The sequence below is a fragment of the Carcharhinus amblyrhynchos genome, chromosome 22 (genome assembly GCF_965287045.1).
Source record: "Carcharhinus amblyrhynchos chromosome 22, sCarAmb.v2.hapA, whole genome shotgun sequence".
NCBI classification, from domain to species: domain Eukaryota; kingdom Metazoa; phylum Chordata; class Chondrichthyes; order Carcharhiniformes; family Carcharhinidae; genus Carcharhinus; species Carcharhinus amblyrhynchos.
The window spans coordinates 15,828,372-15,849,772 of record NC_137345.1 but is presented as its reverse complement, the minus strand read 5'-3'; the positions used below and the strand labels follow the sequence as shown (position 1 = coordinate 15,849,772).

General features: G+C 42.0%; 1 protein-coding gene across 1 annotated transcript; it reads left to right on the top strand.

Annotated features, from left to right (window-relative positions):
• On the top strand, positions 1–16,344 carry LOC145356789 (acidic mammalian chitinase-like). The gene is made up of 12 exons (XM_080209657.1): positions 1–10; positions 5,845–5,880; positions 6,312–6,513; positions 7,689–7,745; positions 8,009–8,159; positions 8,683–8,807; positions 10,025–10,151; positions 10,254–10,436; positions 11,690–11,806; positions 15,171–15,309; positions 16,004–16,075; positions 16,187–16,344. The coding sequence occupies exons 2-12, from the start codon at positions 5,871–5,873 to the stop codon at positions 16,342–16,344; spliced, it is 1,341 nt and encodes a 446-aa protein (XP_080065783.1). The 5' UTR covers positions 1–10; positions 5,845–5,870.
• The last annotated feature ends 5,057 nt before the right edge of the window (positions 16,345–21,401 follow it).

Below are 21,401 nucleotides of genomic sequence, written 5' to 3'. Positions count from 1 at the left end.
AAAGTTCTGAGTGAAAATTGGGGACTTCAACCATCATATTATCAGTTGGGTTACAAACAATGTGAAGGGCACAGAGGGCACAAAATTCTTGAACTGCTTTCAAGAGAATTTTTTCAGCCAGCATGAAACAAACCCAATGAGAGTGAACACAATTCCAGACTTAGTTTTACGAAATGAAGATGGACAAGTGGATGAAGTAGCAGTGAAGGACCATTTTGGAAATAGTGACAATCATTATCATAAAAGATAAAGACAGAACAAGAATAAACTTTCTAAATTGGGGGAAGACAAATTTTACAATGCTGAGACGTGACTGTGTGGATGTGGACTGGCTGCAGCTACTCAAAAGGAAAGCAGAGACAGACCATTAGGAGGCAGTCAAAGGCAAGATCCTCTGGGCAAATTGTAGACATGTTCGCACAAGGACTGGATGGTATTGCTAAATCTAGAGTGTTCTGTTATATAGATGCATACAAAATAAGATAAATCAGAAGGCTTATGATAGCTGCAAAAAACTTAATAATTTAGAAAATTAAGAGGAGTGTAGAAAGTACAGGGTCAATAAAAAATAGAAGGTAGGAAAGCAAAGATAGGGTACAAAAAAAATTGGCAGGTAAAATCAAAGTAAACCCAAGACATTTTACCAGTACATTAATAGCAAGAGAATACTAAGGAAAGGATAGGGCCTATCAGAGACGTACATGGTAACATGTGCACTGCTGCTGTAGATGTGGGTAGGGCTCTCAACAAGTATTTTGTTTCCATCTTTGCTAAGGAGAGGGTTGATGTAGACATTCTAGTTAAAGAGGAGGCGTCTAGAATATTAGATGCAATAAGCATAGTGAGGGAACAAGTAATGCAGGACCTGACAAACTTGAAGGTGGATAAATCACCAGGCTGATTGGATTGTATCTGAAGATGTTAAAGAAAGCCAAGGAGGAAATGATAGATGCTCTGAAGTTCATTTCCAATCCTCAGTGAATGCAGTGCAATGGATGTGGTCTACCTGGATTTCAATACAGTATTTGTCAAAGTCTCACATGGCAAGCTGGTCAGAAAAGTAAAAGCCCATGGGATATAGGGGAAGTGGCAAATTGGGTTCAATATTGGCTCAGCGACAGAAAAATAGGAGTAGTTGCTGATAGATGGTTTCCAGTGGTGTTTCATTGGGCTCAGTGTTGGTGCCATTATTGCTTGTTGTATATTTTGCTGTCATGATTGGGAAATTTGTCGATAACACGAAAACTGGCTGTACAGTGAAAATGATAACTGTCGATTCCAGAATGAGATCAATGGTTTAGTTGAGTGGCAAGAAGTGGAAATGGAATTCAATCCAAAAAAGTGTGAGGTAATGTATCAGGGGAGGCTAAACAAAGCAAGGGAATATTCAATAAATAGAAAGATATTGAGAGAGGTTGAGGAAGTGAGTGACTTTGAAGGACGTGTCCACAAGTCCCTAAAGGTGTCAGGACATGTGGCCAAGCTGCTTCAAGAAACCATATGGAATGCTTTCCCTTACTGGGCAAGGTATAAAATACAAAAGCAAGGATGTGACATTGGAATTGTATAAGAAGTTGTTTAGGCCAATGCTGGAATTTTGTGCGCAGCTCTGGTCACTACATTATAGGAAGGACACAATTGTTCTGGAGAGAGTACAGAGGAGATTGGCAAGAATGTTGCCAGGGCTTGAAAACTGCAGATATGAAGAAAGATTAGATAGGCTGCGATTGTTTCCCTTAGAACTGAGGAGGCTGAGGGGTGAGCTGATTGAGATGTACAGAATTATTACCTGCTCATATAGAGTAGACAAGGATGTCCTATTTCCCCTAGCAGAGAGATTATTATTATCAGGAGTCACAGATTTAAAGTGAGAAGTTAAAGGATTAAAGTGGACATGAGGTAAACTTCTTCATCCAGGGCATGGTGCATTTTTGGAATTCACTGTCTGGTTCGGTGGTTAAGGCAGAAGCCCTCAACTCATTGAAAGGTATCTGGATCTGCACCCAAAGAGCTGAAATCTGCAATGTCAGGGACCAAGTGCTGGAAAATGGGATAAGAATGGGAGGCTGGATTTTTACTTTTAATTTTTTGCCTAGCGCTGACACGATGGGCTGAGTGCCTGCTTTCAGTGCATGACTTTTCTGTGATTCTCTAGCTGTACCCTACAAATTACAAAGCCATCAGCAAGGTGTCAAAATGTCTAGAAGTGGCCCACTAGAGATAACCACCTTCAATCAATGTGGGCGAGTTTCCCCAGCCATTCGCGCTGGTGGGGTTCTCTGGTCCTGCTGCAGTGAACAGAGATTTGGTTGAGCGCCAAATTCCCCACTCTCGCCAGCAGGGACAGTGGACGTGAATGGCCAGAGGAATCTGTCCTATGAATGACTCATCTCCTAAACCATTCAAAAAATAACCAAGACATTAGGTTCAATCACACTGGCAAATGGGTCCTGGCTAAGAAAGGAATGCTATTAGCCTTATATTGAAATTACTTGTAAACCAGCTTCCCGTGACCATGTCTGGGAAATGCTACAACTTGTGAGAGGGGATCATGTGGTGAGCAAGTGCACCATCTTTGTGTTTAAGGAAACTGCTTTGTTCCAGGTCACTACACAGGGGAACGAGAAGAATGATCAGTTGGTGCTGCCTCTCTACCTCCAGCTGTCCTGCAATCTTGTCTTTGGACCAACCACAAATCTCAGGCAGAATCTTAAATATTAATGCAGGAACTGCTGACTCAGAAGCTCCAGAAGAAAGACAGGAAACTTCCGTCAACATCTTTAATTTGGCTTGATACAGAATCTGGAAAGACAATCAAGCCCAATCTGAAACCACTCAACCCATCAATCAGCAGCTGCCATATTTAATTGATACTATTGAATTCTTTAACTATTTAACCCATCCTCCCATATTGTAATGTACTTCTGTGTCTAAGGGTGGAACTTTGCTGGAAATCGCAAAGGCGGGCAGGAATAAGTGGTGTCAACCCAATGATGGTGATGGTTAATAATCTTGCTTAATGGCACTTAGAAATAACAATTTGAGCCCATGGGATTCATGCTGGTTCGCTGGCTGGTGCCTCCTGATTTGCCTGACTTGCTGTTACCTTAGTGTCTTAATGATGGGGGTGCTACATTAACAGGTGCCCCATTGCTTACCAACTACTTCATCCTGGTTGGGATATCAACTGATGGCTGGAAGGGAGGCTGCCTCCAAGTTTTTTGCTTTTTCTGATGCCACCCTAACAGGCTGCTAGATATAGTGGAGGGGTGACATAACATCTTGTATCCCCGCACAGGGAGGAGACAATAAGCCAGCATGGAGGTGATGGCAGTGGTGGTCAGCACCAACTCCCAGCAGAGGGGGGCAGGGATCCGATGCTACAAAAGCATGAATGATCTCTGTTCTGCCAGGATAAGTCACTCCTCCCATCACCCTCAGCTCATGCACGCTCACATTCATTACACATACATAGGAAGCTCACTCACTGCCCAGCTCAAGGGGCACAGCCCATGCAAATTTTTATCTCCCTCTGAGGCCTCGTCACCTCAATGCTCACCACACATGCCAGGCATTTTCATCATCTGCCCTGACACATGTCCTGCTTACACTGATTTCAGGTTTACCCATTTCCGTTTCTAACTTACCGTAAAGTTAATGAAAATAGAATTAGATTATAGTGAGCAATAGTGGTAGAAATGTGAGGAACTACTTTGTCTGGCATTTTTAGCAATGTAACCTATTTATCATTAAGTGGTTAAATTAGCAAAGGAATGCTATACAACCACATTATTGATGGGTGATCTGCCCCAGAACATTTCCTTTGCAAGGGCGCAGTCAAAAAATTGTCTGGCATTTCAATTTCTCTTCATTTGACTGAAATATTTCCATGGATAATCAAATGGCTAATCAATTTACTGTTATTTTGTTCTCAGACAAATTTGGGGTGCTACTAGTGAGCTCAATTACAGTGCAGGATATTTCAAGCACCTTGAACATCTTGGTAGCATTTTAATGTTTTCAGAGGCATTTGAAAATCGATCCATCTGCAGAGTTTAACATAACTAATCTGTTAAACAATCAGTTGCACGGAAACTTGAAAGAAAATTTTGCAGCCTTTAACATTTGAACCGTTTTGCATTAATACTTAGAACCAGAGTTAAATGGAAACAGTTGAAAAGTTGGTATCTGAGGTAAAGTAATGATTCAGAGGGTATGGGTGGCATGGTAGCACAGTGGTTAGAATTGCTGCTTCACAGCTCCGGGGACCTGGGTTCGATTCCTGGCTCGGGTCACTGTCTGTGTGGAGTTTGCATGTTGTCCTTGTGTCTGTGTGGGTTTCCTCCCACAGTCTAAAGATGTGCAGGTTAGGTTGATTGGCCATGCTAAAATTGCCATTAGTGTCCTGAAATGTGTGGGTTAGAGGGTAAATATGTAGTGAGATGGGGGTAGGGCCTAGGTGGGATTGTGGTCGGTGCAAACTCAATGGGCTGAATGGCCTCTTCCTGTACTGTAGGATTTCTATGACAAACAAAAGCAAGAATAAATCATACCTGCATAGTGCTTTTAATGTAGAAAATCGCACAATTTCTGTAGAGCTAGGTGGTGCTGCCCTGAATATCACACACTAGGAGATGCATCCATGTCCCTCCCTCATTGCCCAAAATGTATTTCTCCTGTGGGGTGAGTGAACTGTGGAGTCAGGACTGTCCCTGACAGGTCATCCAAGTGGCCCAAGACCCAATTCCGAGATGGACTGGTCTGATTACAACCTTACTGAGTTTACAAGTGACAAAGTTGAACAAAATGCTTTTTGCTGAAGGTGGGCTGAGATAAGGAAGGGGTTAAACCATGTTATTAAGGTGAAAAATAGGCTGTCATTGCAACTGGGACAATATAGGTCTGGAAGCTTAACTGGGCACTGAATAGGACATGAGCTGGTGAGCCACCTGGTTCAGTCTGAGACAGTAAGCAGGAAAGAATTGGTGGTGAAGTTGGCAATAGGGACTGTATATAATGAATTCTGTCTGACATGTGGTGTGCCACAGAGCTGGGACCTCAACCTTTTACAATTAATATTAATGAGTTGGATGAACAGACTGATGATATGATTGCTAAACTTGCTGATGACACAAAGATAGGTCGGAAAATAAATTTTTAAGATGACATAAGGAGGCCACAAAGGAACGTGGGTTGAGTGAGTAGACAAAACACTGGCAAATGGAACATAAATGATTTAAATGAGAAATTGTCCACTTTAACACGGAGAACTAAAAATAAACTTATTATCTAAATGCTGAGAGTTTGCATAACACTGAGGTGCAAAGGGATCTGGGTGTCTGAGGGCATGAATCACAAAAAGGCTAGTATACAGGCACAGAAAATAATTAGGAATGCTGATAAAATGTTATTACTTACTGTGAGGAAAATTGATTACAAAAGTAGAGAAGTTGTACAGGGCAGTGGTGAGACCACATCTGGAGTATTGTTTACAGTACTGGTCTCCTTATTTAAGGACGGATGTAAATGTGTTAGAAGCAGTTCAGATGTTTATTAGACTATTACTAGGAATAGGTTGTCTTATGAGGAAAGGTTGGATAGATTAGCTTTTTATCCACAAGGGTTGAGAAAAGTAAGAGGTGACCTCACCCAAATCTTTAAATCCTGAGGGATATTGACAGGGTGGATATTGAGAGGATGCTTTCTCTTGTTGGATGGAGAACAAAGGGTCACTGTTTAAAAATAAGGGATTGCTCATTTAAGACCAAGATGAGGAGGAATGTTTTCTCTCAGAGGTCTGTAAGTCTTTGGAACTCTCTTCCTGAAAAGGCAGTGGAAGCAGAGTCTGCCTACTCCTCCTTCTAATTCATATGTCTGTGTGTAACGATTAACTGGAAAAAATTGTGGGTCATTCCAGACTGATTGTTGGGCAAATAGTCTGACAGTGCAGAGGCAGAGGAGGAGAGAGTATTGATGATGTAGAGCCAGGTATTATCAATGGATGTGTAGATCTGGGACCCCTGAGATTGTCAATGATCTCACCAAAGGGCAGCAAATAGGTGAAGTGAAGAGTTTGACTGAGGATTGATTCTTAATGATTCTTATTCACTCTATAGTAACATTGTTCTGAACCCTTAAACCTTTCACTATATTTTGATCACATTTTTAACAATTCTCCTATATTCTTTATTACAGTGGTGGTCTTGTTGGTGTGCCTGGAACTGGGTCAGTCTTTGTGCTTTTTAAGCTATTTTGAATTTTATCTAATGTGTAGAGACTCAGTACTGATTTTCCTTTCTCCTCACTCTCAGGCTCTGCCTACCGACTGGTTTGTTACTTTACAAACTGGTCCCAGTACAGATCAGGAGAGGGGAAGTACATGCCAGAAAATGTGGATCCCTGCTTGTGCACACATCTGATCTATGCTTTTGCTGGGATGAAGGACAATAAAATCACCACCACTGAAGTGAATGATGTGAAACTCTACCACTCTTTCAACAGCCTTAAAAACAAGTACAATTATTTTATAAATATCGAGAATCTACCTGCAATGCTAAATATATTTGGTCCTTACTATATTCTGTAGCACTTTGAAAAATTATACCAGATTATATGTAATCTAACATGACTGACCCAGTCAGATAGCTATTGTGTGGGTGAAACTGGGTTATGTTGATTTGTGTCCCATTAGCAGAGATGTGTCAATGCCCAATAGGTCTGACAATGTCTGACATAACCATGACATCACCATGTGGTGACACATAAACAAGGAAATGTGTTATATTCACAGCAAGTCTGACAGCATCTGTGGAGAGAGAATAGAGTGAACGCTTTGAGTCTGGATGATCCAGACTCTAAACATTAGCTTTGTTCTCTCTCCCCAGAATTGGTCAGACCTGCTGAGATTTTCTAGCATTTTCTGTTTTTATTTCAGATTCCAACATCTGCAGTATTTTGCTTTTAATACCTAATATCCATTTAGCATGGCAAAGACCCTTGAGGTGAGAGATTGAACTGAGAAGTTCCATCTCTGTTCCTACTCCTTAAATTTCTGGAATTCTTTTCCTAACAGAGCTGTGGGAATTACTGCACCAGATAGATGGCAGCAGTTCAACAAGTTGGATGACTACCAGTATTTGCATCTGCCTGAAGCCAGGCCTAATGTCCATTGCTGTGTCCTCCACACTGGATAGGACAAGGAGGCATTGCCCCAGTCCACCAGCCCAGCCAGGAAGAAGTCAAACCAGATTGCCTGCATTATGAATGCATTTGCCTCAGTCATCAGATCCTGGAGTGGGAATTGAATTTGTAGTTTCTGGTTCAAAGGCAGGGACACAGCCCACTGTACCACAAGACCCCCTACTGCCATCTTTGCACATGCGATTAGGAATAACCAACAAATGCTGACGTGACCATAGATGCCCACATTACTTGAAAGAATATAATAAAGATATTTTATTTTTGTGGGACTGTGGGACATCCCCGCATGAATATCCTCTGTGGCTCATTGTGTTGTGAGATGTTTGTTCTGCACTGTGGGATTTCTGTTCAATTAAAATTCAGCACCAAAGGGAGGAAGCCGTAAAAAGACTAGGGAAATAAGGATTTTCAGCAGTGCTGGTGTATTAATAAATGCATTTGCTTATGTTCCTTGTACTGAAAAAACAATTTCTTCATTCTTACAACAGAAATGGAAATCTCAAGACTCTCTTGTCCATTGGAGGCTGGAACTTTGGAACTCAGAAGTGAGATGAAAATATTTGCTTTGAGTGTTGGGTGAAGAGTGCTTTTATTCCTTTTGCTCCTAATATAAAGTACAGATAGATCTGGAAATAATTCTTCTATAGGTTTTGATAAGTATATAACTTACATTTTGAATAAACTGTAATTGGTTTCCTTGAATATTTTGAAATTGCAAATGATTCAGAACTCATAAAGGTGTAGGTGGTGATTACTGAGACCAAATTTCACCAATTCTGACTCTGTTAAACATTCTACTCTCCTCTAGGTTCTCCGCTATGGCTTCCACACCAGAAACTCGCCAAATTTTCATCACATCTGTAATTGGCTTCCTGCGTGGTTATGGGTTTGATGGTTTGGATATTGACTGGGAATATCCTGAGGGAGGAAGCAAACCTCACTTCACTCTGTTGGTAAAGGTAGGGGGAAATTTATTTAACAGGATGCTTGGTTTAGTAGCTAAGATAAAGCATCATCCAACTCTTTTTGTAAATTTAAATTTTCTATCAAAATTCTCACCAAGGATATGGAACACTGGAACAGGCACAGACGCTGACTTCTTCCAACCTGTTGGCCATTCAATAAGGCAATGGCTGATCATTAAGCTAATCAACTTAGTCTTAAAAGACAGCTTTGTAGCATTTGTGAAACACAAAAATGGAATGTTTAAATGTGAAAAACATGCATTAAAACAATGAAAATAATTTAATTGCAGCCTCATTAATCACTGTTCGGGCTACTGTGCAGGTAGAGCTATTGACCTCAGCTCCATTTAAACCTGGTCCTATCTCTGACTTTACTGTTAGATTAGATAGATTATTGTAAGACACTTGGCCATGGTTACATATTATGAAGCTGGACAATTCTTTAGTTTGTGTTTGAAATCGTCCATTTGGTGAAAATTTGTTGCTAAGAGAAACTTTATTCATTTTTAACTTCTAGGAAATGTTGGCAGCTTTTGAAGCTGAGGCGAAAAGCTCTGGAAAACCCAGGATGCTGATTTCAGCTGCAGTTTCTGCTGCACCAGGTTTTGTTACTCAGCGATATGAGGTTCCTCAGCTTGGACAGTGAGTGACATATTCATTACACAGGTCTCTGTGAAGAGAGTTGTTTTTGTGTTTACTTGCTAGTTTAACAAGTTTAACTGGTTAGCAGCTGAAACATCTGGACCTGGATGGCCCTCCATTGAATCTCCTGTTGGTTGAATCCAGCTGAGATAATGTTAAAGGTTCTTGGTACTTTCATTTTGTCCTGTAACTTCAGACATAAAGTGCATGCATCTGGTCATCATGTGAGATTAATTTGTCTATCAATGTTGACTCTCAAAGCTAGACAAAATAATTATCAGTTTGTCATGCAGTTCTGTCACACATTATTTTGCCAGAAATTTAGAGAATTATATAACAAAATCCTTTTGCCAGTTCTTGAAATAATGTGACGGAGAGGAGAGTGAGTGCAGAGAGAATGGAGGGAGGGTCAGAGACAGCTGGTTGAAGTATGGAAAGTGTTCAAGGGAGATGAAGAGAGGTTGAATTTATCTACCATGTTTTAGGTTTTGTTAGTTTGGCCATGAGTTGGGAATATCCCAGTTATGCTGTGTCCACAACTTGGGTAATGTTGAGAAAGTGGATAAATATGTACTTTTTTTTAACTGAATAGTAAAGTATGAAAAGCAGAAGGTGAATAATAGAAGAAATAATTTGACCTGCCACTTTCACAGATTCAGTGCATCCTGAATATGTTCATAGTCAATGAAGTCTTTTGGATACAGTGGAATTAGCTGCATTGTCTGGAAATGCAGCAACCAACAAATTCACATCAAATCCCCAGAAACAGCAACAAGATCGTGACCAGGTGTGCTGAAATCTTTTCTGCTGGTTTTGATTGAGGGATAAATGCTGTTTTCTAAACAAGGATAAATTGTTACTCTCTTCTTTTTCAACTGCATCAAGTAATTCTCATTGGTTATTTATCTCAATGCGACATTAATTGTGGACAGGAAATTCTGGTCTGCTGTGCAGGATGCAGGCAAACTTCCATTTCTGGGACCTGATGACCTGGATGGCAGGCAAAGCCAGGAAACCCCAATGTTGAAAGTAATTCAGCGTTTGTGAACTGGTTTGGGATACTCTGAGGCTACGCAAGATCTTGTTTAAATGCAAGGCCCCATTTTATTTATATCCTACATTTCCATTGTCAGAACTCATTCATTTAATAAGTTAGGTGATTACCATTTATTTTAGTGAAAAATATATCAGTGTAATTCAGATCTCTTTTCACTCAGAATCTTGGACTTTTTCAATGTGATGACATACGATTTCTTTGGACCCTGGAATAGCGTCACTGGAGAAAATAGTCCTCTTTATTCTCTCCCAAATTTCAGACACTACACCAACCTTTACTTTAATGTGGTAAGTGTTCTTGATCATGGAATCCAATCATATTTACTATTTTAAATGGGTAACTATCTTTAACTCCATGGAATGCAAAGCCTTTCATGTTTCGTCCTGTAGAACTATACAATGATACACTGGAGACAAGAGGGAGCTCCTCCAGAGAAGCTGAACGTTGGATTTGCTACATACGGCCATACCTTCAAACTGGTCTCATCCAACAGTGGGATTAGAGCCTTTACAGAAGGAGCTGGAGCAGCTGGGAAGTACACCAAACAGGCTGGAATCCTGTCCTATTATGAGGTAGCTCTTTATCCCATAAGAGTTTATATCCAAAATTACCAACTGAACAAAAACTGACTTATATTCATTTATTTATTATTGTGACTAGTTGGTTTATATTAACAGTTCAATTAAGTTACAGTGAAAATCCTGTCTGGGTACACTGAGGGAGAATTTAGCACAGCCAATGCACCTAATCAGCACGTCTTTCAGACTGTGGGAGGAAACCGGAGCACCCAGAGGAAACCCACGCAGACATAGGGAGAACGTGCAGACTCCGCACAGACAGTGACCCAAGACAGAAGTCGAAACCAGGTCCCTGACGCTGTGAGGCAGCAGTGATAACCACTGTGCCATTGTGCTGCCCCTAAGCCCCAACAAACTCAAACTTCGCTGTGAGACTTTGCCTCAATCATATGAACATCTTCAGGCAGATTAAGTAACATGCTAAAATACATTTTAAAAACATCTACTTATTACTCTTGTGCACCTCAGATGATGAAGGTTTCCATGCTCTGATGAAGAGAGGTGTCACACCCTCCATCATTAGAAGGTGCTTGACTATTTTACCCTGGCCAATGTTGTCAGTCCTGGAAAATACACAAGGAGGCAAAATAGAGGATATAACATTTTACATCCCTAACCTTCTTCCCTGCAGAAAATTCCAGGGGTCTATATATAGTCAATCCTTAATACTGAGTGTGCCCAGCTATGATGATGTGCATATTGTTAGAAAGCAAAAGTTACCATAGTCCCTGTTGGCCATAGGTACTGAGTGGTGGTGATTTAACCTCAGGCAAGGGGCAAGATTGAGAAGGTGGATTTCATGAATTACCTCAGTCAGTATGGGAATTGAATCTGTACTATTGACATTACTCTGTATCACTATTCAGCTGTCCAGCCAACTGGACTAAACTGATCCCCAAAACACCAAGGAAGCTGGTGTTGATGCTATTCTTTAAATCAATCACTTTACCATGTGCTCAGGTAAAATCTGGATGCTTCTTTGGCTCCTCTTGTGCCTTAGATTGGAAACCATGCAGTGTGAGGAATCTTTGAATATCTTTTAGTTAAGGATAATATTAGTCAGCATTTGCTAATTACGATTAAAAGTATTTCTTCAACAGTGGAAAAGAGCAGTGCCCCGAGGAAGAGAGAAAACTGTAGCTAAATAAATCATTAAAGAAAAATGAAATAAGAAATGTTGTCAGTGTATATTGAGAGCGTTACAAACCACTCATGATTTGAAAGCTAATGTCTCACTCTTCTCACAGATCTGTGCATTTTTGAAAGATGGTACTTCGAAATGGGATACTCCACAGGTGGTTCCATATGGTTACAAAGGAAGGGAATGGGTTGGATACGACAATGTGAGAAGCTTTACAGCCAAGGTATCTTTGATGTTTGACACTTTTTATTTTGTGGTTTTGTACAAAATCTGTTTCAATATACAGCTAGTTTGTCACATTCAGCATTGGAATCATGATGCTACATCCATCAATAGAATAACTGGAATATTACACTATTATACAAATGGCTATGAAGTATGCATCGGGGTGAGCTATCTTGTTGAATGTGTTTTCACCACCATTTTATTTCTGATTTAGTCTCTTATGCTGGAATGTTGGAACAAGATTTTCCTGTTAATTCACCCCTTTGTGGTTAATGACAGGAACACATACATTTTTTCAATACTCATTTCACAGTCACTTTTACAGTGTTAGCAATGATATCTGCAAAATCTATTTTAATGGTCACCATAGGAAATATTTCCACGTCCCCTGGTCTATGACAAAGGTCCAATGAAACAGTATTCATGCAAAGCTAGCAAAGGACCTTTGGTCATTTGCACAAGTGCGAAGCTGCTTTTTGTATTCAGTTATGTAGGGGGCAATTTTAAGTCTGCATTGGCTGTCAGTATGAATGGTGATATAGGCTTAAAATCTTGCGAGAGTTGGGAAGCTAAATTCTCACTGGTAAGATTTTTTTCCCAATTTTTCATATCCATTATCTCCCACCTGAAATGGGAACCTCATTTCAATAAGTTTTAATAAATGTAATGATAGCTTCCCTGCAATATGTTCCACTGAGGGCATATAGCTAAATATAGCCCTGGGGGGGAAAGGGCACGTCCTGATAGTGCCCTGGCATTGCCCTTTGGTATAATAGCAGTGCCAACCTAGCTCAGCTCTTTGGGTGTGCCACTGGGGACTTCCTCTTATGTGACTGGGTGTCACACTGATGTCTGCCTGGTGGGGACAGGGGTGTGGCCCAATGTTTCTGGAGATGGTGCATCCTGATGCTTGTTGTGGGGGGATTGCCCCATCGCTTGTGCATGGGGGTGATCGCCACAATTCCTGTGTTTCGGCGGGGGGGTGGGGGGCTTGCCCTGATGCTTGTAGGGGAGACCCCGTGTCCATGGGGATCCACTGGGCCCAGCCATGCCAGAGTGATGGCAAAGGCTGTGGCCCCAGATCCTCTGTGCACAAAGTGCCAGAGAATCTGGAGACAAGATTCGGCTGTGCAGATGGAGAGCCTCACATTAGTTTTCTCACAGAAACTGAAACTCTGAAAAAATATTGTAAGGTTTTGCCCGTAGTAAATATGTACAGAATCATTATTATGGCTCAAAAGGAGGTCATTTGCTCCATTGTGTCTGCACCACCTCTCCTGATGAACAATTCATCTCGTGCCATTTCCCTTCCTTCTCCCTGTAACCCTGCACGGTCACCCTTTAGGGATACCAGTAACTTGAATCCTTCAATCTAACTTTCCTCCTCCACATTCTTAGGCCAGGTAATTTTACACCTTAACCACTTATTACATGAAAAGATTTTTCCTTATATTACTTCTGTTTCTTTGTCCAATTACTTTAAATCTGTGCCCTCTTAGAACCATAGAACCATAGAAAATTACAGCTCAGAAACAGACCTTTTGGCCCTTCTTGTCTGTGCCGAACCATCTTTCGCCTAGTCCCACTGACCTGCACTTGGACCATATCCCTCCACGCCCCTCTCATCCATGAACTCGTCCAAGTTATTCTTAAATGTTAAAAGCGTTTACCACTATCCAGCAGCTCATTCCACACTCCCACCACTCTCTGCTTGAAGAAGCCCCCCCTAATATCCCCTTTGAACATTTCTCCTTTCACCCTTAACCCATGCCCTCTGGTTTTTTTCTCCCCTAGCCTCTTGTTCTTGGATATTTCACGTGTGGGATGCTTGTCCCTATCTAGTCTGTCCAGACCCCCATGATTTTGAGCAAGTCTATCAAATCTCCAATCACTATTTTTTCGCGAACAAAACAGTCCCAACTTCTCCAATCTATCTTCATAATCTTCAAAACTGAAGTTTCTCTACCCTGGAACCATTCCTGTGAATCTTTTTCTGCACCTTCTAATGCCTTCATATCCTTCCTCAAGTGTGGCGCCCAGAACTGAGCACAATACTCCAGCTAAGGCCAAGCAAGTTAAACATAACTTGCGCTTTTGCTCTATGCCTCTTTTAATAAAGCCTAAGATACCGTGTACTATATTAACAGCTCTCTTAACCTGTCCTGCTGAATTCAATCACTTAGTAAGAAGTCTCACAATACCAGGTTAAAGTTCAACAGGTTTATTTGGAATCACGATCTTTTGGAACACTGTTTCATCATTGGGTGAGTCCATTCTCCTGATGAAATGAACTGTGTGCATTTTTGGGCGCCGCACCTGCGCAAAGATATTTTGGCCTTGGAGGGAGTGCAGAGGAGGTTTACTAGGCTGATACCGGAGTTGAGGGGGTTGAGCTATGAGGAGAGGCTGAATAAATTGGGCTTGTACTCGTTAGAGTTTAGAAGAATGAGAGGAGATCTCATTGAGACGTATAAGATGATGAATGGGATGGATAGGATAGAGGTGGAAAGACTCTTCCCGCTCAAAAAAGACAATAGGACTAGGGGGCACAGCCTCAAGATAAAAGGGGGGCGGTTTAGAACGGAGTTGAGGAGGAACTTCTTCACTCAAAGGGTGGTGAATCTCTGGAATTCTCTGCCCGTTGAAGTGGTGGAGGCTGCCTCGCTAAATATTTTTAAGACGCGGGTTGATGGGTTTTTGATAGGAGAGGGGATTAAGGGTTATGGGGAGAGGGCGGGAAAGTGGAACTGAGCAGAGACAGATCAGCCATGATCTTATTGAATGGCGGGGCAGGCTCGAAGGGCTGGATGGCCTACTCCTGCTCCTATTTCTTATGTTCTTATGTTCTTATGAAGGAACAGTGCTCTGAAAGTTCGTGATTCCAAATAAACCTATTGGACTTTAACCTGGTGTAGTGAGACTTCTTACTGTGTCCCCCCTAGTTCAACACCGGCATCTCCACATCATGGATTCAATGAGCTAGGCACATACATGCCCTACTCCTCCCTATTAAAGATATATCCATTAGGTTATATTGCCTTTCCATGTTTTCCTATTAGATTAAATGCCTTACGCATTTCTCTGCATTGAACCTCATCTGCCACCTGTCTGCCCGTTCCACCAATTTACCAATGGCTTTTTGAGACCCTACGCTATCTCCTTACAGATCACAATGCTTTCAAGTGTTGCATTATCCTCAGACTTTGAAATTGTGCCCAGTACATCAAGGTCTAGGTCATTAATATACATGAGGAAAAGCAATGGTCTGAATACTTGCCCCCAGGTAGAATAAGTTCTATTGGGGGCAAAAATTGTTTGCAAACAAGGATTTGTGAATTAAAGTTGTGAACAATGCCTTTCAGGCTAAGTGGCTGAAAAAGAACAACTTTGGAGGAGCCATGGTATGGACTCTTGCTATGGATGATTTCTCCGGTTCTTTCTGTAATGAAGGGCCTTATCCTCTCATTAATGCGCTGCACACTGAGCTTGGAATTTCATCAAGTAAGTACCAGGATTCTTTATATTTGCAGCTTATCACTAGTTTCTGTCACAAAGTCAGCGTTGGCAGCAGTTAACAACTAATACAGAGCAACCTATACACAGAGCAATTATTACGAACACCTGAATTTTTTTCAATTTCAACTTTGTTGGAGCCACAGAAATTTGATTAGTAGAATATTGCTGAATGTCTACAAGCATCGCATATATAAAATAAGACAAGGCACACAATTTAACTATTGAAACATGTTCTTATGTTGTTACAACCATGATTGCAGGCATGAGTTCATTCCTCTCTCTCTCTCATTCTCATGTAAAAGAATAAAGTTTTAAAGTTTAAAGTTTATTTAGTAGTGTCACAAGCAGGCTTACATTAACACTGCAATGAAGTCATTGTGAAAATTGCGATACAAATTTATCAAGTTATTAATAGAAAGGAATCAATAACACCTTCCATACATTGGGTGTAACTTGACATAAAATAATATAAAGTCCAGACAGAAATGGATATGTCATATAAATTTGTCAGTAGCTTTTATTGGACTAAATTTGCAAAAAATTTGTTCCTGATACTGTAAGCAATTGAGTTCTACCTGAGATTTTTGAAGCAGCAATAGTCTTTGACTTGCAATGTTTATCTTTGTTTGCGACTAATTTTGAAGAAAGAAATGAATTTGCAAATTTTATTTCCTTCTAGCTTGTGTTCCATCCAAAACAACACTGCCACCAGCTGTTCCTCCTACCCAGGCCCCGAGTGGTGGTGGTGGTGGTGGCAGTAGCAGTGGTGGTGGTGGCGGAAGCAGTGGTGGTGGTGGTGGAAGAGGTGATGGTGGAAGCGGTGGTGGTGGAAGCGGTGGTGGTGGTGGTGGTGGTGGGAGAGGCAGAAGTGGGTTCTGCGCCAGCAGAGCCAATGGTATCTATGCTGATTCCAAAGACAAGAACAAGTTTTACGAATGTGTCAGTGGAAGGACCTACCAGGAGAGTTGCGCTCCTGGATTAGTCTATGATCCTTCCTGTCACTGTTGCAACTGGGCATAATGAGGAAGCAGAAGGTAAGCTTGCTTAATAACCAACACAACAGTTCAAAGCAGATATTCTGTGAAATACAACAATGTTGAGGCTGTGCAAAATATCAGTGTAGACTTTATTGCAAATCCTGAAATAGTATATCAAGAGATAAGCGTATATGGGCCAAACCTAATAAAACGCAATTCACTGGTTGTAGAATTCCAACAAATTGTGACAATGTTCATGTCAAATGATCATAGATTCATTCTCCCAGCTGTGAATGGGATGAAATGGATGGCATGCCCCTGTATTGGTGTGATTTTTAATGGTTCATGGGATGTAGGTCACAGGCAAGTTCAAATTTTATTGCCCATCTTTAATTAGCCTTGATTAGCCACCATCATGAACCGCTGCAGTCCCCACGGCAATGCTCTGACATCATAAACATCTGCAATGACATTTTTACAACACAAAGTTATTGAATTTTGTTTCAGCCCAAGCTACTTTTCCATATATGATCCAGGAACTGGTTGTGGAATTGTGGAATTCTCTGGGTGGAATTTTATGAATTCAAAGTAGAGAACATGGGAGAGTTTCAGACCCGCTTTTTGGGCGAGTTTAGAAAAGCAATCTTATGAAACTTAGTCAAGAAATAGTGCCCGGATGTAATTCTCGCCAAGGTGGGGCAGGGGCTAATCTTGTCAGTGAAGCCGGTTGCTGAGCTCTAGGGGCACCATTGTACATGCACTCTGATCTTCCAGTAGACTGGAAGATCTCCTGCCACCCTGCTCAACACCGCCCCCCACCCCCCCTCCGTTGATCACTCCTTGTGCTGTTCTCCCCACTCACCCCTTTGGACGTCGCCCCCCCCGCCAATTGTCACAACTGCAGAGATACCCCCACCAAGTCTCCACCCTGGACATCACCACCCCCCCCCCCCCCCTCCCCTCACCCCCTCCCCTCCCCTTCCGGTTACCATTCTGGACGTTGCACCCCACCCTCTTGATTGCCACCCCCGCAGAGCAATGTCCCCTTGCAGAGTTGCCCCTTGCCTCCCCTCCCCAATGGAACTTCCCTGCCTCATCCCCATCATGACTCCATCCCTTCTCAGCCCCACCCCACTCCAGCCCTCTTGACACTGCCCCGATACAGTCAGGATGCCCAGTGGGCAGTGCCAGGGTGGCCAGTGGGCAGTGCCTGGTGCCAGGTGGGCACTGCCAGGCTGGTACTGCCCAATGGGGCACTGTCAGCACTAACCCCGACCAGCTGGGGGGCTCCAATGGTCTCTGGTCTCACCCACAAGTTATCAGGTCTGGCTCCCGTTAGTGGGGACTCTACATGATCCTTGCTGGTGAGGACCTCAACTGGTGAGGAGATGTTCAAATGAGCCCAGATGATAGTGCCTGTGACTCACTAATAACATGAATATTTTAATTGGCTTTGTGCCCTCTCTGGCTGTGGATCCAATTTCCCCGACAAATCAGTGCTGTTAAGATCGCAAGCGGTGTAAAACTGGGTGCAATTGTGATTTTTTGCCTCTCACCCAATCTTACTGACTAGGCTGGCTGATTGATCAGTGGAATGAGCAGGTAAGATTGCAGCTTACTGAGGCCAGCGTGGTCCTGGTCACTTCTGTTGGGTGAGGATAAGCTGTTGGGGAAGAAGTGGTCAGACCTCACTTGGAGTACTGTGCTCAGTTCTGGTCATCTCATTACAGGAAGGATGTGGAAGCCATTGAAGGGGTGCAGAGGAGATTTACAAGGATGTTACCTGGATTAGGTGGCATGCCTTATGAGGATAGATTGAGAGAGCTTGATCTTTTCTCTTTAGAGAGATGAAGGATGAGAGGGGTATAAGATGATGAGAGGTATTGATCAGGTGGACTCTCAGAGACTTTTCCCCAAGGCTGAAATGGCTGTCACAAGAGGACACAGGTTTAAAGTGCTGCGGAGTAGGTACAGAGGAGATGTCAGGGGTAAGTTTTTCACTCAGAGGGTGGTGGGTGAATGGAATTGGCTGCTGTCGGTAGTGGTAGAGGCAAATTCGTTAGGGTCTTTTAAGAGACTTCTGGATGAGTACATGGGACTCAATAGGATTGAAGGTTATACGTAAGCCTCGTAGGTAGAGATAAGATCGGTGCAACTTGTGGGCCGAAGAGCCTGTTTGTGCATAGTTTTTCTATGATTCTAAAGGAAGGAAACAAGAAAAGAATTATAATCAAAAAAAAGATCTAATATAATTTAAATGCTGCTGATGTGATGTTGAAACATTATTGTTGAAGTAGAGAGCACTAAAATACTCTTTGTTTTTCTAGGCTGCTGCCAAACTTCATTGGACACCAGTGAAGCTGTAACTGGTCTTCAGTTTAATGACTGAAGGGACATTAGTTTGTGGATGAAGATCATTAATGTACCACATCTAATTTGTCTCAACTGAAGATTGAGTGAGTTGCAGTTTAAACAGCAAAATAAAATCATTGATTCATTTAAAAAAAAACTGTCTATTGGTGTTTTGTTTCTAATGAATGAAATGCAACAATATCAGTTGAAAGGATTTCACCAGCATGAACTCATTTCCAACATAACAGCTTAAGGTAGAAACAGACATTTGAAACTTTGACACATGGAAAAGGCACAGCTCTCCGATATCTACACTCATTCCAGCACATCACAGGTAAAGCATTACCGTGTTCAACACAGGAAGGAAAGTGAAACCAGCTAAGTTTTGGTACCCTGCATCCCACCAACAATTTTTTTATTCATTTGTGGGACGTGGGTGTTATTGACTGGCCAACATTTATTGTCCAGTTGAAAGTCAACTGGACTTTCAACTGTGGCTCTGGAGTCACATGTAGACCAGATCAGGTAGGAATGGCAGATTTCCTTCCCTAAAGGACATTCGTGAACGAGATGGATTTTTCCAACAATGGACAGTGGTTTCATGGTCATCAGTAGATTCTTAGTTCCAGATATGTTTAGGTTGAATTCAAATTCCACCATCTGCCATGGCAGGGTTTGAACCTGGGTCCTCAGAATGTTTGCTGAATTTCTGGATTAATAGTCTAGTGATGATACCACTGAGCCGTCACCTCCCCTTTTCCCAAGAGAAAATAAAACACAATATTTTAGTAACAGATTAATTAAATCTGTGGCACAGTTATGGCATTTGGGTGGGGCTGGAGGGTGGGGGGGTGGTGCGGGGTAAGTTTTAATTGGAATTTCATTTCTGATTTGAATATATTGCTTTCAGTTAGATTCCTATCTTCCCATGGGGGATTTTTTTTATTTCTTGTTCTTTTTTGGATTTGAGCATTGTTGACAAGATTATTACTTATCTCCCATCCTAAACTGTGCTTGGGAAGATAATGGTAAGCAGTCTTCCTGAAGCACTGCAGTCTATGATATGGAGAGGGAGGGAGTTCCAATAGTAGTAAAGCAACAGTGATTTGTTTCTGTGTGATGATGCCTTATGAATTGGAAAGGAACCTGCAGATGCTGTAAAACCATGTGTCTGCTGACCTTTTCCTTCTGTACATCTTCTGGATTTAGAAGATACTGTTGATGGAGGCCTAATGAATTGCTGTAGTGTATCCTGTTGATGGTACATGTTGCTGACATTGATGTCAGCAATTGAGCTGGTCAGCAAACTGTCATCTGACTAATCGGGGCCACTGCACAAGCGCAGAGTTCTGGAACTGTCAGACTCTGATGTGAATAGGCTTCCTCCCCCCCACCAAAAGCTTTTAATGATTTTCACAATTGTGACCTCTGCAGTCTGGAGGTTCAGGTCTGAAGTTGAACTGAGAAAACAGTTGTGACTTACACCAGTTTTCTTGCCAATTCAGCACTTTTGAGAGAATTGCTCCCAGAATCTTTGCTTATTTATTTATTCATCACAAAGCAGTTTGCTCATAAACAAGTTATTATCACAACAATCAGTTTCATGATATCAAACTATAACTGTGGTTATTTAACGCCCAATCTTGTATCAACACACTGAATCCCAGTGAATACAATGGCAAACCAGAGCATTCACAAATCCACCTTGTGCCAGAAACCTTGGCTGTTCCTGTTTTTGCTTGCTGTAGACCCCTGTTGGTGAAGTGAACTCTACATTAGATCTAACCCCCACCAAGGTGTGTATCTCTGGGTTAGTGGAGGATGAGGTGACTGCTGTGACTGGTCTACAGCTGAGAAGACATCTTCTGAAGAGGAGGCCTGTGTTCTTGGGCTTTCTTCACTGGAGGGGATTGGTCTCCACTGATTCTTGCTGGAGCCTGGTATGGAGAAACTCAAGAATGAGTGGCTGTCTGGGCTCAAACATTGCTCATAGAAATCAGCTTGAGTTTCTGAAGGTCTCAGGATAATATATGCTTCCCCACTGGATTATTGGGATGGACTTGCCTCATCCTTGGTACAGACATGGTCCCTATCCTCCTCTGCCATTTCTACAGCCTGTTGCTCGAATGCCATGAGCATCTTTCTGCAAGTGTCCTATCATGATTAACAAAGGGCTGTCCATGCGCCTTTTAAATATGGTGCCTGGATGTGATGGCAGAGCAACCAGTTTCTTGCCCACCCCATCCTGAGACGTGAGTCATGTTAACTATGCAGCAGCAAAATTAATCATTTGAACTTTGCACAATTAAGCGCGCTTACCCATCATGCTCTGTGGCAAAGTCCTTTTGGATTCCAGTTTCCACCATAGGGCTTAGTGCTAGAGTGGAACATTCAGAGGAATGAGGGGAGATCTTGTAGAAGCATAAAAGATTATGAAGGAAATCGATAAGATAGAAACAGGGAGGTTGTTTTCACTGGCAATTGAAACCAGAACTAGGAGGCATGGCCTCAAAATAAGGGGGAGCAGATTTAGGACTGAGTCAAGGAGGAATCTGTGGAAGTTGTGAATCTGTGGAATTCCCTGCCCAGTGAAGCAGTTGAGGTTACCTATTGAATGTTTTTAAGTCAAGGATAGATAAATTTTTGAACAGTAAAGAAATTAAGAGTTACGGTGAGCGGGCGGGTAAGTGGAGCTAAGTCCACGAAAAGATCAGCCATGGTCTTATTGAATGGCAGAGCAGGCTCAAG